The sequence below is a fragment of the Dendropsophus ebraccatus genome, chromosome 10 (genome assembly GCF_027789765.1).
Source record: "Dendropsophus ebraccatus isolate aDenEbr1 chromosome 10, aDenEbr1.pat, whole genome shotgun sequence".
Lineage (NCBI taxonomy): Eukaryota > Metazoa > Chordata > Amphibia > Anura > Hylidae > Dendropsophus > Dendropsophus ebraccatus.
In genome coordinates, this window is record NC_091463.1 from 9,592,849 (window position 1) to 9,610,222 (window position 17,374).

At 49.8% G+C, this 17,374-nt stretch overlaps 1 protein-coding gene across 9 annotated transcripts; it reads right to left on the reverse strand.

The window, feature by feature from the left end:
- Nucleotides 1-76: 76 nt before the first annotated feature.
- On the reverse strand, nucleotides 77-16,950 carry HDHD3 (haloacid dehalogenase like hydrolase domain containing 3). Of its 9 annotated transcripts, XM_069986278.1 has the most exons (5): nucleotides 16,695-16,712; nucleotides 7,806-7,873; nucleotides 6,863-6,968; nucleotides 2,942-3,047; nucleotides 77-1,078 (listed from the first exon to the last, which is right to left on the reverse strand). In XM_069986278.1, the coding sequence occupies exon 5, from the start codon at nucleotides 1,032-1,034 to the stop codon at nucleotides 324-326; it is 711 nt and encodes a 236-aa protein (XP_069842379.1). In that variant the 5' UTR covers nucleotides 1,035-1,078; nucleotides 2,942-3,047; nucleotides 6,863-6,968; nucleotides 7,806-7,873; nucleotides 16,695-16,712; the 3' UTR covers nucleotides 77-323. The 9 variants fall into 9 exon arrangements, with proteins under 9 accessions (XP_069842379.1, XP_069842383.1, XP_069842377.1 ...); XM_069986282.1 differs by lacking the exons at nucleotides 7,806-7,873; nucleotides 16,695-16,712 and adding an exon at nucleotides 16,932-16,950; XM_069986276.1 differs by lacking the exons at nucleotides 7,806-7,873; nucleotides 16,695-16,712 and adding an exon at nucleotides 16,837-16,924.
- Nucleotides 16,951-17,374: the final 424 nt, after the last annotated feature.

The following is a 17,374-nucleotide window of genomic DNA, read 5'->3' on the forward strand; positions in this document are numbered from 1 at the left end:
TACTGTGGATAGGGGACAGGTAAATGTTGCCTGGACAAGCTCTTTAGGTTAAAGAAATCATTTTCCGCACATAATCTGTAATAATTTATTTATTGGATTTGACAATCAGAAACATACTGCCGCCATTCTCCTCCCCTAGCACCAGTCTAACTGAGTCCGACAGTCCGGTTGCTATGGGCATACTGCCTAGCAACTAGTCTTTTGTAAAGTGGTTGTTAGGCAACACATCCCTAGAAACCGCTAAACTGGCAGCAGAGTGAGAACTTATATATCTTCCTTTAGTAAGAATTTATATAGAGACCCCTTTAAGATGAGCCCCCCTGTTATTTTATAAGCCCCCTCAGTCTGGGGATCAGCTGATCTAGTGACTGGATCACGTGATCTGAGGGGATGTCCTCCCTGAGATGTTCCTGGAGGAGGAAGCTGTACATCCCGGCTTGCCTCGCTGCCTTATAATCGTTCATGTAGTCGTCCCCGACGTGAGCTGCGCACTGCGGTATCACGTCCCCCAGCTTAAGGGCCTTGTGAAAAATGGCCACATCTGGCTTAGCTACCCCGGCGCTCTCAGAGGTCAGCACAAAATCAAAATGTCCATCTAAGCCAACGTTCCTGAGGATATCCTCCAATCTCCGGTCAAAGTTGGAGATCACGGCCATCTTGAGCCCCAGTTCGGCGCACCCTTTAAGTGCCTCTCTGGCGCCGGGCAGCACCTCCCAGTTCTTAGAGGTCTGGAAATCTGCGTAGAGGGCCTCAGCCAGCGGATGGAGGATCTTCTCGTCTTGGACACCGGAGAGGCGGAATGTCTGAGACACCACGTCCTGCCACCACCAGCGGGAAGTCATACCCTGGGACAGGCCATAGTTGGGGAACACACGACACTGCTGGCGGTACACCTGCCGGAAGGAGGACTCCAGAAGGGCCGAGTCCACTTGAAGGCCCCTGCTCTTGGCTTCAGCCTGGTACCGCTGCCCAACGGGATGACGTAGACGGAGCAGGGTGTCCTTCACGTCCCAGGTCAGCAGCTGGAGTCTCATCTTTCAGCCAGGTAGATATGGAGGTGGGTGCAGAGCTGGTGGATCTAGGAGACAGCCAGTATAGCAGAATTATTATTTAAAGGGCCACTGACCTTACACGTTCAGCCTTGCTATCTCTCACACATGTTAGTGAAGTGTTTAGTACAGGATATTAAAGGGGGTGTTCACCAAAAAAAAAACTTCTGTCAAATCAACTGGTGCCAGAAAATGTCAGGGATTTGTATTTTACTTCTATTAAAAATCTTCAGTCTTCCAGTACTTATCAGCTGCTGTGTGTCCTGCAGGAAGTGGTGTGTTCTTTCCAGTCTGACACAGTGCTTTCTGCTGCCATCTCTGTCCTTGTCAGGAAATGGCCAGATAAGTATCAAATCCCCATAGAAAACCTCTCCTTCCCTCCAGACTGGAAACAACTACACAACTTCCTGCAGGGCATACAGCAGCTGATAAGTACTGGAAGAATGGATATACATATTTTTTTTAATAGAAGTAAATTATAAATCTACAAAACTACCTCTTTAACAATGAATGACACAGGAATGTTTTTTTTTCCATTGTTACCTGCATACACACGCAAAGATTGTAATTTAATTTCAAATGATATAACGATTTTTTTCACGATAATCCTCCAGTGCAATAGGGCCCTTACTCATCTGCAGAGATACCACCAGATACGGTGAGATAAGGAGGAGTAGTCGCCTCTCCTATATTACAGGTATCGTCTGGAATTTATTGTGTAAATTCTACAGCTATCAGGTTCCACCTTAAATTCCCTTCAATGTTAACCAATGAGTATTTAAGGTGGAGCTGCACGCTGTCATAAACAAAGTGGCTTTCTATGGGAGAGTGCAGGCTTTCCTGCAGAATCCCCTCCTCTATAACCGTAATTCCCTTCTGCTTGGTCGCCAGTCCCACTGTTGCAGAACTTCATCTCCCACCTTAGGCTGTCAGGGCATGATGGGAGATTCATTTTTGCAATAGATGGACAGCCACAGGTCTCTGGTTTGGCTGTCAGTGCATGATGGGAGATGTAGTTTTGCAATAGATGGACAGCCACAGGTCTCTGGTTTGGCTGTCAGGGCATGATGGGAGATGTAGTTTTGCAATAGATGGACAGCCACAGGTCTCTGGTTTGGCTGTCAGGGCATGATGGGAGATGTAGTTTTGCATTGGATGGACGGCCACAGGTCTCTGGTTTGGCTGTCAGTGCATGATGGGAGTTGTAGTTTTGCAATAGATTGACATCCATAGGTCTCTGGTTTGGCTGTCAGTTCATGATGGGAGTTGTAGTTTTGCATTGGATGGACGGCCACAGGTCTCTGGTTTGGCTGTCAGTGCATGATGGGAGATGAAGTTTTGCATTGCATGGAGAGCCACAGGTCTCTGGTTTGGCTGTCAGGGCATGATGGGAGATGTTGTTTTGCAATAGATTGACAGCCATAGGTCTCTGGTTTGGTTGTCAGTTCATGATGGGAGTTGTAGTTTTGCATTGGATGGACAGCCACATGTCTCTGGTTTTGCTGTCAGTGCATGATGGGAGCTGTAGTTCTGAGGTCTCCTGACACAGCCCTTGCCCATCCCTGTATCCTTCCTCCCACCATATAACTAGTATATAGTAAATGCCATATAAATCTAGACATACCCGCGGCCTCAGCTATGGCGTGCTGTCAGCTGTGTACTTGGGATTAACTGTTCGAGAACATATTTGTCTCAGCTGCAAGCTCCAACACCTTCCTACCTGGAAACCGGATTTGCACTCGCAAACAGCCATGTAGCGGTCACTTGGCATGAGATAGATGTCTGTATACATTGTTCTGTGTAATACGTACAAGGTTACAGCTTACACGCAAGATAACTAAGACAAGGAGGGGTTCCATACTGCCACCTAGTGGACGCTATAACAGGAATACCTTGTGTGCAGGCTTGTGTATGTAATGACATGCACTCCCCAAGCATCTGGGAACATAGGGCGGAGGTGACACCTGCTCTGGATCAGACTGGAAAGACAGGAAGTTCCTGAAAATAAAACACTGAGGAGGTTATGGATAAAGATGGCAGCCTTAAAGTGGCCACACACCTGCAATGACTGATGGTCGAGTTATTTCCCCAGTCCCTTGTGCTCCCCATACACAGGAATGTTTATCACATGCGCTCTTGTGTTCTCTATGGGGAGGGATAAGCCGCAGCCAGAAAGCTCTGACAGTGGCTTATCTCTCTCAGAATAACGGGGTTGGACAATGATTTTTCCATCATGGCCGACCCAATGACCACCGACATCATCAGGGTGATCATTCGGGAGACCCCCATACACAGGAATGTTTTGCATGACTGAGCGCTCTATGTGTCCTGTGTTCTCTATAGTGAGGGGTAACCAGCAGCCAGAGAGCTCAGACTGTGGTTTTGTCATTCGGGAGACCCCCATACACCTTAAGGCTATGTTCACATAGCGTAAGAGACCAGCCATTCCGTGACCCGGCAGGGTCATGGATCGGCCGGTCTCTGAAAAGATCATGCCGGCTGGTACTGCAGTATTGGCCAGATGATCTTTAATGCCGCAGAGTTCTGATGCGGGCGCATCCGTGCACGCCCGCATCAGAACTCTCCACTGCACGCTATGGAGCTTGCGGCCAGAGCTGCACGCTCTATTGTGTGAACTGACAGGGGTTTCTGCGGCTGCTTTTCAATGAATAATGGCCGCAGAAAACTGACATTTCAGTTGTTTGCGGTGGCGCAAGGGTTTCCGGCTGGAGCGTATACTATGTGTATGTATATATGTACTATGTGTATACACTCCAGAAGGGATCCCAGACAAGACAAGGCAACATATATATCCGTAAAAGGTTGTTGTCGTTGTTGTTGCCGATTTGAACAATGGCCGTAATTTTACGAAAATATATGTTGTGTGAACATAGCCTAAAGGGGTATTCCACTCAAACATAACTTTTGATATGTTGCTGCCCATAGTGAGACTAACAATTCCTTCCATACTTCTTGTTATCTATTCAGTCTCCTTCCCCCAGTTCTTAGCTGCTGCTTTCTGCTGAAGACACAAAAATCTTTGTGTGAGCATTTCTCTCTTTCTCCCCCCCCCTTCCCTTCTGAGACAGCTGATGTAAACAAGTTCCTGGCAGACTTTATCTGCAACATTGTAGCTTCTTTGTAATGCTGGGAGGGTTATTCTGAGGTCAATTTGCAGATGAACTCACTGTGATTAATCCTCCCAGCATTACAAAGAAGCTACAATGTTGCAGATAAAGCCTGCCAGGGACTTGTTTACATCAGCCATCTCAGAAGGAAGGAGGGGCAGACAGAGAGAAAAGCTTACTCACAGATTTTTGTGTCTTTAGCAGAAAGCAGCAGCTGAGAACTGGGGGAAAGAGACTGAATAGATAATAACAAGTATGGAAGGAATTGTTAGTCTCACCATGGGCAGTAGCATATCAAAAGTTATGTTTGAGTGGAATACCCCTTTAAATTGACAGCTGAACCTGCCGCTAGCAGCAGGTCTGGCAGTCTAAAGTCTAAGGTGTATGGGAACCTTTACAGCTGCTCGTAGACCTAAGATCATTGTCGGAGGTATGGTTATATGGAGGTGCCTTCAGCTGTCAGGGTATGCTGGGAGCAGTAGTTCTGAAAAGGCTGAGAAACACTGACCTAAGGCTTTTAGAGTTAAAGCCATAGAAAAAGTAAAAAACAGATATACTAAAGCGGGGGTTGGGGGTCACAACGTAGCATTCCTCCTTGTCTTATGGGTGTATGACGCCCTATAGTGACACGTTTAGGCAGAATAATCTTACATACTGCGGTACACTGCTGTATCTGAAGTATCCAAAAACCTGGCGACGATTTTATGTGGGCTATATGCGTTATATGGATATAAACTGTATGTAGCCGGGCTGCCATATGTGTGTGGTCACTTAGGAGTTAACCCCTAGCTGATATACGGTTATTGTATATACAATACTGTGCGGAGGAGGGGATGTTTTTTCTATTTTCCTAATTGATTATGTATACAGAGCCGAAGGCTCCAATATTAGACTAAGGACTCAGGTGGCAGATCCCAAACACCATACAACATCTCTATTCCGTGTGACAATCAACACTAATGGATTTAAAGATACAAAGATTCATATGTCACACCCAGACCCTTCTATACGGTGAGCCGGACCCTTCTATACGGTGAGCCGGACCCTTCTATACGATAAACCGGACCCCAGTCTGTACGGACCCATCTATACGGTGAGCCTGACCCCTGTCTGTACGGACCCTTCTATACAGTGAGCCAGACCCCTCTATATGGTGAGCTGGACCCTTCTATACAGTGAGCCGGACCCTTCTATACAGTGAGCCGGACCCTTCTATACAGTGAGCCGGACCCTTCTATACAGTGAGCCGGACCCCAGACTGTACAGACCATTCTATACGGTGAGCCAGACCCTTCTATAAGGTGAGCCGGACCCCTGTCTGTACGGACCCTTCTATACGGTGAGCCTGACCCTTCTATACGATAAACCGGACCCCAGTCTGTATAGACCCTTCTATACAGTGAGCCGGACCCGGACCCCAGTCTGTACGGACCCTTCTATACACGGTGAGCCTGACCCCTGTCTGTACGGACCCTTCTATACAGTGAGCCAGACCCTTCTATACAGTGAGCCGGACCCCTCTATATGGTGAGCTGGACCCTTCTATACAGTGAGCCGGACCCCAGTCTGTACAGACCCTTCTATACGGTGAGCCAGACCCTTCTATATAGTGAGCCGGACCCCTCTATATGGTGAGCTGGACCCTTCTATACAGTGAGCCGGACCCTTCTATACAGTGAGCCGGACCCCAGTCTGTACAGACCCTTCTATATGGTGAGCCAGACCCTTCTATACGGTGAGCCTTACCCCTGTCTGTACGGACCCTTCTATACAGTGAGCCAGACCCTTCTATACAGTGAGCCGGACCCCAGTCTGTACAGACCCTTCTATACGGTGAGCTGGACCCTTCTATACAGTGAGCCGGACCCCTGTCTGTACGGACCCTTCTATACGGTGAGCCGGATCCCTGTCTGTACGGACCCTTATATACGGTGAGCCGGACCCTTATATACGGTGAGCAGGACCCTTCTATACGGTGAGTCGGACCCTTCTATACAGTGAGCCGGACCCTCATATACGGTGAGCCGGATCCCTGTCTGTACGGACCCTTCTATACGGTGAGCCGGACCCTTCTATACAGTGAGCCGGACCCTTATATACGGTGAGCCGGACCCTTCTATATGGTGAGTCGGACCCTTCTATACAGTGAGCCGGACCCTCATATACGGTGAGCCGGATCCCTGTCTGTACGGACCCTTCTATATGGTGAGCCGGACCCCTGTCTGTACGAACCCTTCTATACGGTGAGCCAGATCCCTGTCTGTACGGACCCTTCTATACGGTGAGCCGGACCCCTGTCTGTACGGACCCTTCTATACGGTGAGCCAGATCCCTGTCTGCAAGGACCCTTCTATACGGTGAGCCGGACCCCTGTCTGTACAGACCCTTCTATACGGTGAGCCAGACCCTTCTATACGGTGAGCCTGACCCCTGTCTGTACGGACCCTTCTATACAGTGAGCCGGACCCCTGTCTGTACGGACCCTTCTATACGGTGAGCCGGACCCCTGTCTGTACGGACCCTTCTATACGGTGAGCCGGACCCTTATATACGGTGAGCCGGACCCTTCTATATGGTGAGTCGGACCCTTCTATACAGTGAGCCGGACCCTCATATACGGTGAGCCGGATCCCTGTCTGTACGGACCCTTCTATATGGTGAGACGGACGCGCTGTCTGTACTTACCGTCTGAACGTCTGCCCGCCTATTGTATCTGCAGAAGATGAAAACCAAAAAGGGGGCCGCAGGGGATAGATGAGGGTCCACAAGTGATGTATTTAATTGGGTAAACCTAGATAAGAATAGAAACACACAGTAACAGTGATGCACTACAAAGCCCAGCATAACCTGGAAATTACTACACACAGGAACAGTGAGACACTACAAAGCCCAGCATAACCTAGACTATAATACACATAGGAACAGTGAGACACTACAAAGCCCAGCATAACCTAGACTATAATAAACATAGGAACAGTGAGACACTACAAAGCCCAGCATAACCTAGACTATAATACACAAAGGAACAGTGAGGCACTACAAGTCCCAGCATAGCCTAGACTATAATACACATAGGAACAGTGATGCACTACAAGTCCCAGCATAGCCTAGACTATAATACACATAGGAACAGTGAGGCACTACAAGTCCCAGCATATCCTAGAAAATAACCTCTTCTGTCCTCTATGTGATTTTGTAGTTCCATTGACTAGAAGAATAGAGATGAGCTGTAATACCTCACACAACCTGAGGGCAGGGGTGGTGCTATTTTTTGAAAGAAAGTAGCTGTGCTTTTTCTAATCCTGTATAAACCCTTTTAATAAAAGTAATGTTGAGGTACTATAAGTCTCAGCATGGCCTATACATAAATACACACTTAAAGGGGTTATCCAGCGCTACAAAAACATGGCCACTTTTCCCCCTACTGTTGTCTCCAGGTCAGGTGCGGTTTGCAATTAAGCTCCATTTACTTCAATGGAACTGAGTTTCAAAACCCCACCCAAACTGGAGACTACAGTAGGGGGGAAAGTGGCCATGTTTTTGTAGCGCTGGATAACCCCTTTAAGCACTGGCGTACTACAAGTCCCAGCATGGTCTGGCATAAATGCACAGTAGAGCCCGGGCTCACCTGTGCTGGGGCAGGCTGTACAGTGCTTCTGTCTGGCAGCGCTGCTGATGAGATGTAGGGGGCTGATGCTGCAGTGTAGAGGTACAGAACAGGGGGAGGAGGGAGATGAAGGTGGAGACTGACAGCAGGGAGTATGAGGAGACTGTCAGCAGGGAGTATGAGGGGACTGTCAGCAGGGAGGATAAAGAGACTGTCAGGGGGGTCTGGAGTCTATGTTTGTTTAGTGGTCTGATCTGGGGTCTGTATTAGCTGAGGGGTCAGGTCTGGGGTCTGTATTAGTTTAGGGGTCTGGTCTGGGGTCTGTATTAGTTTAGGGGTCTGGGCTGGGGTCTGTATTAGTTTAGGGGTCTGGGCTGGGGGGGGGTCTGTATTAGTGTAGGGGTCTGTTCTGGGGTCTGGATTGGTTTAGGGGTCTGATCTGGGGTCTGGATTAGTTTAGGGGGCTGGTCTAGGGTTCTGTATTAGTTTAGGGGTCTCGGCTGGGGGGTCTGTATTAGTTTAGGGGTCAGGTCTGGGGTCTGTATTAGTTTAGGGGTCTGGTCTGGGGTCTGTATTAGGGGTCTGGTCTGGGGGTTTGTATTAGTTTAGGGGTCTGTATTAGTTTAGTGGGCTGCTCTGGGGGTCTATATTAGTTTAGGGGTCTGGTCTGGGCTCTGTATTAGTTTCTTGGTGTGGTCTGGGGTCTGTATTAGTTTAGGGCTCTGGTCTGGGGTCTGTATTAGTTTAGAGGTCTGATCTGGTGTCTGTATTAGTTTAGGGGTCAGGTCTGGGGTCTGTATTAGTTTAGTGGTCTGGTCTGGGGTCTGTATTAGTTTAGTGGTCTGGTGTGGGGTCTGTATTAGTTTAGGGGGCTGGTCTGGGGTCTGTATTAGCTTAGGGGGCTGGTCTGGGGTCTGTATTAGTGTAGAGGTCTGGTCTGGTGTCTGTATTAGAGTAGGGGTCTGGTCTGGTGTTTGTATTAGTGTAGGGGTCTGGTCTGGGGTCTGTATTAGTTTAGGGGTCTCGTTTGGGGTGTGTATTAGTATAGGGGTCTGGGCAGGGGTCTGTATTAGTTTAAGGGTCTGGTCTGGGGTCTGTATTAGCTTAGGGGTCTGAACTGGGGTCTGTATTAGTTTAGGGGTCAGGTCTGGGGTCTGTATTAGTTTAGGGCTCTGGTCTGGGGGTCTGTATTAGTTTAGTGGTGTTGTCTGGGGTCTGTATTGGTATAGGGGTCAGGTCTGGGGGTCTGTATTAGTATAGGGGTCAGGTCTGGGGTCTGTATTAGTGTAGGGGTCTGGTCTGGGGTCTGTATTAGCTGAGGGGTCTGGTCTGGGGTCTGTATTAGTTTAGGGGTCTGGTCTGGGGTCTGTATTAGTGTAGGGGGTCAGGTCTGGGGGGTCTGTATTAGTTTAGGGGTCTGGTCTGGGGTCTGTATTAGTGTAGGGGTCTGGTCTGGGGTCTCTATTAGTTTAGGGGTCTGGTCTGGGGTCTCTATTAGTGTAGGGGTCTGGTCTGGGGTCTGTATTAGTTTAGGGGTCTGGTCTGGGGTCTGTATTAGTGTAGGGGTCTGGTCTGGGGTCTGGTTTGGTGTCTGTATTAGCTGAGGGGTCTGGTCTGGGGTCTGTATTAGCTGAGGGGTCTGGTCTAGGGTCAGTATTAGTTTAGGAGTCTGGTCTGGGGTCTGTATTAGTGTAGAGGTCTGGTCTGGGGTCTGTATTAGTGTAGGGGTCTAGTCTAGGGTCTGTATTAGCTGAGGGGTCTGGTCTGGGGTCTGTATTAGTTTAAGGGCTGGTCTGGGGATCTGTATTAGTTTAGGGGTCTGGGCTGGGGTCTGTATTAGTTTAGGGGTCTGGGCTGGGGGGGGGTCTGTATTAGTGTAGGGGTCTGTTCTGGGGTCTGGATTGGTTTAGGGGTCTGATCTGGGGTCTGGATTAGTTTAGGGGGCTGGTCTAGGGGGTCTGTATTAGCTCCGGGTTCTGGTCTAGGGTTCTGTATTAGTTTAGGGGTCTGGTCTGGGGTCTGTATTAGTTTAGGGGTCTGGTCTAGGGTCTGTATTAGTTTAGGGTCTGGGGTCTGTATTAGTTTAGGGGTCTGGTCTGGGGTCTCTATTAGTTTAGGGGTCTGTTCTGGGGGTTTGTATTAGTTTAGGGGTCTGTATTAGTTTAGTGGGCTGCTCTGGGGGTCTGTATTAGTTTAGGGGTCTGGTCTGGGCTCTGTATCAGTTTCTTGGTGTGGTCTGGGGTCTGTATAAGTTTAGGGCTCTGGTCTGGGGGTCTGTATTAGTTTAGAGGTCTGATCTGGTGTCTGTATTAGTTTAGGGGTCAGGTCTGGGGTCTGTATTAGTTTAGTGGTCTGGTGTGGGGTCTGTATTAGTTTAGTGGTCTGGTGTGGGGTCTGTATTTAGTGGTCTGGTGTGGGGTCTGTATTAGTTTAGGGGGCTGGTCTGGGGTCTGTATTAGCTTAGGGGGCTGGTCTGGGGTCTGTATTAGTGTAGAGGTCTGGTCTGGGGTCTGCATTAGTTTAGGTGTCAGGTCTGGGGTCTGTATTGGTTTAGGGGTCTGTATTAGTATAGGGGTCAGGTCTGAGGTCTGTATTAGTGTAGGGGGTCTGGTCTGGGGTCTGTATTAGTATAGGGGTCTGGGCAGGGGTCTGTATTAGTTTAAGGGTCTGGTCTGGGGTCTGTATTAGCTTAGGGGTCTGGTCTGGGGTCTGTATTAGTTTAGGGGTAAGGTCTGGGGTCTGTATTAGTTTAGAGGTCTGATCTGGTGTCTGTATTAGTTTAGGGGTCAGGTCTGGGGTCTGTATTAGTTTTGTGGTCTGGTCTGGGGTCTGTATTAGTTTAGTGGTCTGGTGTGGGGTCTGTATTAGTTTAGGGGTCTGGTCTGGGGTCTGTATTAGCTTAGGGGGCTGGTCTGGGGTCTGTATTAGTGTAGAGGTCTGGTCTGGGGTCTGCATTAGTTTAGGTGTCAGGTCTGGGGTCTGTATTAGTTTAGGGGTCTGGTCTGAGGTCTGTATTAGTGTAGGGGGTCTGGTCTGGTGTCTGTATTAGAGTAGGGGTCTGGTCTGGTGTCTGTATTAGTGTAGGGGTCTCGTTTGGGGTGTGTATTAGTATAGGGGTCTGGGCAGGGGTCTGTATTAGTTTAGGGGTCAGGTCTGGGGTCTGTATTAGTTTAGGGCTCTGGTCTAGGGGTCTGTATTAGTTTAGTGGTGTTGTCTGGGGTCTGTATTGGTATAGGGGTCAGGTCTGGGGGTCAGGTCAGTGTAGAGGTACAGAACAGGGGGAGGAGGGAGATGAAGGTGGAGACTGACAGCAGGGAGTATGAGGAGACTGTCAGCAGGGAGTATGAGGGGACTGTCAGCAGGGAGGATAAAGAGACTGTCAGGGGGGTCTGGAGTCTATGTTTGTTTAGTGGTCTGATCTGGGGTCTGTATTAGCTGAGGGGTCAGGTCTGGGGTCTGTATTAGTTTAGGGGTCTGGTTTGGGGCCTGTATTAGTTTAGGGGTCTGGGCTGGAATCTGTATTAGTTTAGGGGTCTGGGCTGGGGGGGGGGGGGGTCTGTATTAGTGTAGGGGTCTGTTCTGGGGTCTGGATTGGTTTAGGGGTCTGATCTGGGGTCTGGATTAGTTTAGGGGGCTGGTCTAGGGTTCTGTATTAGTTTAGGGGTCTCGGCTGGGGGGTCTGTATTAGTTTAGGGGTCAGGTCTGGGGTCTGTATTAGTTTAGGGGTCAGGTCTGGGGTCTGTATTAGTTTAGGGGTCTGGTCTGGGGTCTGTATTAGTTTAGGGGTCTGGTCTGGGGGTTTGTATTAGTTTAGGGGTCTGTATTAGTTTAGTGGGCTGCTCTGGGGGTCTATATTAGTTTAGGGGTCTGGTCTGGGGTCTGTATTAGTTTCTTGGTGTGATCTGGGGTCTGTATTAGTTTAGGGGTCTGGTCTGGGATCTGTATTAGTTTAGTGGTCTGGTCTGGAGTCTGTGTTAGCTGAGGGGTCTGGTCTGGGGTCTGTATTAGTGTAGGGGTCTGGTCTGGAGTCTGTATTAGCTGAGGGGTCTGGTCTGGGGTCTGTATTAGTGTAGGGGTCTGGTCTGGGGTCTGTATTAGCTGAGGGGTCTGGTCTGGGGTCTGTATTAGTGTAGGGGTCAGGTCTGGGGGGTCTGTATTAGTGTAGGGGTCAGGTCTGGGGGGTCTGTATTAGTGTAGGGGTCTGGTCTGGGGTCTCTATTAGTTTAGGGGTCTGGTCTGGGGTCTCTATTAGTTTAGGGGTCAGGTCTGTGGTCTGTATTAGTTTAGGGGTCTGGTCTGGGGTCTGTATTAGCTGAGGGGTCTGGTCTGGGGTCTGTATTAGCTGAGGGGTCTGGTGTCTGTATTAGTGTAGGGGTCTGGTCTGGGGTCTGTATTAGTGTAGGGGTCTGGTTTGGTGTCTGTTTTAGCTGAGGGGTCTGGTTTGGTGTCTGTATTAGCTGATGGGTCTGGTCTGGGGTCTGTATTAGCTGAGGGGTCTGGTCTGGGGTCTGTATTAGTTTAGGGGTCTGGTCTGGGGTCTGTATTAGTGTAGAGGTCTGGTCTGGGGTCTGTATTAGTGTAGGGGTCTAGTCTGGGGTCTGTATTAGCTGAGGGGTCTGGTCTGGGGTCTGTATTAGTTAAAGGGCTGGTCTGGGGATCTGTATTAGTTTAGGGGTCTGGTCTGGGGTCTGTATTAGTGTAGAGGTCTGGTCTGGGGTCTGTATTAGTGTAGGGGTCTGGTCTGGGGTTTGTATTAGTGTAGGGGTCTGGTTTGGTGTCTGTATTAGCTGAGGGGTCTGGTCTGGGGTCTGTATTAGTGTAGGGGTCTGGTCTGGGGTCTGTATTAGCTGAGGGGTCTGGTCTGGGGTCTGTATTAGTGTAGGGGTCTGGTCTGGGGTCTGTATTAGTGTAGGGGGCTGGTCTGGGGTCTGTATTAGTGTAGGGTGCTGGTTTGGGGTCTGTATTAGTGTAGGGTGCTGGTTTGGTGTCTGTATTAGTTTAGGGCTCTGGGGTCTGTATTAGTTTAGGGGTCTGGTCTGGGGGTCTGTATTAGCTTAGGGGTCTGGTCTGGGGTCTGTATTAGTTTAGGGGTCTGGTCTGGGGTCTGTATTAGTGTAGGGGTCTGGTCTGGGGTCTGTATTAGTATAGGGGTCTGGTCTGGGGTCTGTATTAGTGTAGGGGTCTGGTCTGGGGTCTGTATTAGTTTAGGGCTCTGGTCTGGGGTCTGTATTAGTTTAGGGCTCTGGTCTGGGGTCTGTATTAGCTTAGGGGGCTGGTCTGGGGTCTGTATTAGTGTAGAGGTCTGGTCTGGGGTCTGCATTAGTTTAGGTGTCAGGTCTGGGGTCTGTATTAGTTTAGGGGTCTGGTCTGAGGTCTGTATTAGTGTAGGGGGTCTGGTCTGGTGTCTGTATTAGAGTAGGGGTCTGGTCTGGTGTCTGTATTAGTGTAGGGGTCTCGTTTGGGGTGTGTATTAGTATAGGGGTCTGGGCAGGGGTCTGTATTAGTTTAGGGGTCAGGTCTGGGGTCTGTATTAGTTTAGGGCTCTGGTCTAGGGGTCTGTATTAGTTTAGTGGTGTTGTCTGGGGTCTGTATTGGTATAGGGGTCAGGTCTGGGGGTCAGGTCAGTGTAGAGGTACAGAACAGGGGGAGGAGGGAGATGAAGGTGGAGACTGACAGCAGGGAGTATGAGGAGACTGTCAGCAGGGAGTATGAGGGGACTGTCAGCAGGGAGGATAAAGAGACTGTCAGGGGGGTCTGGAGTCTATGTTTGTTTAGTGGTCTGATCTGGGGTCTGTATTAGCTGAGGGGTCAGGTCTGGGGTCTGTATTAGTTTAGGGGTCTGGTTTGGGGCCTGTATTAGTTTAGGGGTCTGGGCTGGAATCTGTATTAGTTTAGGGGTCTGGGCTGGGGGGGGGGGGGGTCTGTATTAGTGTAGGGGTCTGTTCTGGGGTCTGGATTGGTTTAGGGGTCTGATCTGGGGTCTGGATTAGTTTAGGGGGCTGGTCTAGGGTTCTGTATTAGTTTAGGGGTCTCGGCTGGGGGGTCTGTATTAGTTTAGGGGTCAGGTCTGGGGTCTGTATTAGTTTAGGGGTCAGGTCTGGGGTCTGTATTAGTTTAGGGGTCTGGTCTGGGGTCTGTATTAGTTTAGGGGTCTGGTCTGGGGGTTTGTATTAGTTTAGGGGGTCTGTATTAGTTTAGTGGGCTGCTCTGGGGGTCTATATTAGTTTAGGGGTCTGGTCTGGGGTCTGTATTAGTTTCTTGGTGTGATCTGGGGTCTGTATTAGTTTAGGGGTCTGGTCTGGGATCTGTATTAGTTTAGGGGTCTGGTCTGGAGTCTGTGTTAGCTGAGGGGTCTGGTCTGGGGTCTGTATTAGTGTAGGGGTCTGGTCTGGAGTCTGTATTAGCTGAGGGGTCTGGTCTGGGGTCTGTATTAGTGTAGGGGTCTGGTCTGGGGTCTGTATTAGCTGAGGGGTCTGGTCTGGGGTCTGTATTAGTGTAGGGGTCAGGTCTGGGGGGTCTGTATTAGTGTAGGGGTCAGGTCTGGGGGGTCTGTATTAGTGTAGGGGTCTGGTCTGGGGTCTCTATTAGTTTAGGGGTCTGGTCTGGGGTCTCTATTAGTTTAGGGGTCAGGTCTGTGGTCTGTATTAGTTTAGGGGTCTGGTCTGGGGTCTGTATTAGCTGAGGGGTCTGGTCTGGGGTCTGTATTAGCTGAGGGGTCTGGTGTCTGTATTAGTGTAGGGGTCTGGTCTGGGGTCTGTATTAGTGTAGGGGTCTGGTTTGGTGTCTGTTTTAGCTGAGGGGTCTGGTTTGGTGTCTGTATTAGCTGATGGGTCTGGTCTGGGGTCTGTATTAGCTGAGGGGTCTGGTCTGGGGTCTGTATTAGTTTAGGGGTCTGGTCTGGGGTCTGTATTAGTGTAGAGGTCTGGTCTGGGGTCTGTATTAGTGTAGGGGTCTAGTCTGGGGTCTGTATTAGCTGAGGGGTCTGGTCTGGGGTCTGTATTAGTTAAGGGGCTGGTCTGGGGATCTGTATTAGTTTAGGGGTCTGGTCTGGGGTCTGTATTAGTGTAGAGGTCTGGTCTGGGGTCTGTATTAGTGTAGGGGTCTGGTCTGGGGTTTGTATTAGTGTAGGGGTCTGGTTTGGTGTCTGTATTAGCTGAGGGGTCTGGTCTGGGGTCTGTATTAGTGTAGGGGTCTGGTCTGGGGTCTGTATTAGCTGAGGGGTCTGGTCTGGGGTCTGTATTAGTGTAGGGGTCTGGTCTGGGGTCTGTATTAGTGTAGGGGTCTGGTCTGGGGTCTGTATTAGTGTAGGGTGCTGGTTTGGGGTCTGTATTAGTGTAGGGTGCTGGTTTGGTGTCTGTATTAGTTTAGGGCTCTGGGGTCTGTATTAGTTTAGGGGTCTGGTCTGGGGGTCTGTATTAGCTGAGGGGTCTGGTCTGGGGTCTGTATTAGTTTAGGGGTCTGGTCTGGGGTCTGTATTAGTGTAGGGGTCTGGTCTGGGGTCTGTATTAGTATAGGGGTCTGGTCTGGGGTCTGTATTAGTGTAGGGGTCTGGTCTGGGGTCTGTATTAGTTTAGGGCTCTGGTCTGGGGTCTGTATTAGTTTAGGGCTCTGGTCTGGGGTCTGTATTAGTTTAGGGGTCTGGTCTGGGGTCTTTATTAGCTGAGGGCTCTGGTCTGGGGTCTGTATTACCTGAGGGGTCTGGTCTGGAGTCTGTATTAGTTTAGGGGGCTGGTCTGGGGTCTGTATTAGTGTAGGGGTTTGGTCTGGGGTCTGTATTAGTTTAAGGGTCTGGTCTGGGGTCTGTATTAGTTTAGGGGTCTTGTCTGGGGTCTGTATTAGTTTAGGGGTCTGGTGTCTGTATTAGTGTAGGGGGCTGGTCTGGGGTCTGTATTAGTGTAGGGGTCTGGTCTGGGGTCTGTATTAGTGTAGGGGTCTGGTCTGGGGTCTGTATTAGTTTAGGGGTCTGGTCTGGGTCTGTATTAGTGTAGGGGTCTGGTCTGTGGTCTGTATTAGTTTAGGGGTCTGGTCTGGGGTCTCTATTAGTTTAGGGGTCAGGTCTGTGGTCTGTATTAGTTTAGGGGTCTAGTCTGGGGTCTGTATTAGTGTAGAGGTCTGGTCTGGGGTCTGTATTAGTGTAGGGGTCTAGTCTGGGGTCTGTATTAGCTGAGGGGTCTGGTCTGGGGTCTGTATTAGTTTAGGGGCTGGTCTGGGGATCTGTAATAGTTTAGGGGTCTGGTCTGGGGTCTGTATTCGTGTAGAGGTCTGGTCTGGGGTCTGTATTAGTGTAGGGGTCTGGTCTGGGGTCTGTATTAGTGTAGGGGTCTGGGGTCTGTATTAGTGTAGGGGTCTGGTCTGGGGTCTGTATTAGTGTAGGGGTCTGGTTTGGTGTCTATTAGCTGAGGGGTCTGGTCTGGGGTCTGTATTAGCTGAGGGGTCTGGTCTGGGGTCTGTATTAGCTGAGGGGTCTGGTCTGGGGTCTGTATTAGTGTAGGGGTCTGGTCTGGGGTCTGTATTAGTGTAGGGGGTCTGGTCTGGGGGTCTGTATTAGTGTAGGGGTCTGGTCTGGGGGTCTGTATTAGTGTAGGGGTCTGGTCTGGGGTCTGTATTAGTGTAGGGGTCTGGTCTGGGGGTCTGTATTAGTGTAGGGGTCTGGTCTGGGGGTCTGTATTAGTGTAGGGGTCTGGTCTGGGGGTCTGTATTAGTGTAGGGGTCTGGTCTGGGGGTCTGTATTAGTTTGGGGGTCTGGTCTGGGGGTCTGTATTAGTGTAGGGGGCTGGTCTGGGGTCTGTATTAGTGTAGGGGTCTGGTCTGGGGTCTGTATTAGTGTAGGGGGCTGGTTTGGTGTCTATTAGCTGAGGGGCTCTGGGGTATCACACACACAGTGCACTGCACACTGCTGTATCTTCTTACACTGCTCATCATGTAATTCTCTGCTCTATCTGCACAAACTAGGATTCGTTTGATAAAAAGGGAAATATAAGAAGTTGTTGCCCATAGCAACCAACAGACCACGCCTTCTTTCACACAGTATACGCTACACATCTCTACCAACTGGTTGCTAGGCAGCATGCTCCGCCCCCTCACGGCCCCGTGTATTTTCAGCCGAGCTCTGTCACATGACCTCTCTGCTCCCTCGACCTCACTTACCGGAAGCAGCTTCAGGAACTGCAGAGAGAAAGCTGCGTCCGGTATTATAATATTTCCCCAGCAAACAAGAGCAGTGATCTATGGTTCCGTCTCCGCTCATTCACTTCCACATTGTTTATAATGAACTTTGGAGTAATTTAGCAGAATGTGTGAGATGCTGTAATTGTAATTTCATAATGTTATGAGGAGAATGGCTGCTGTTCATTGCAGTGCAAATCCAGGTATAATGTCAGCAGGATATGGGTCCATGTTCAGATTATGGCTGGGGTTACACAGGAGCAAAGGTCACCTGGTACAGATGCCACCTGCAGGTAATGAAGCAGGTGCGGCCATGCTGCTGCCTGCAAGGTTGGGGATCACGGTGACACCGCTGGAATCTCAGGGCATCTGCTGGTGGATTCACCTATAGGGGGGATAACCATAACTTCTTCATCCTCATCTCC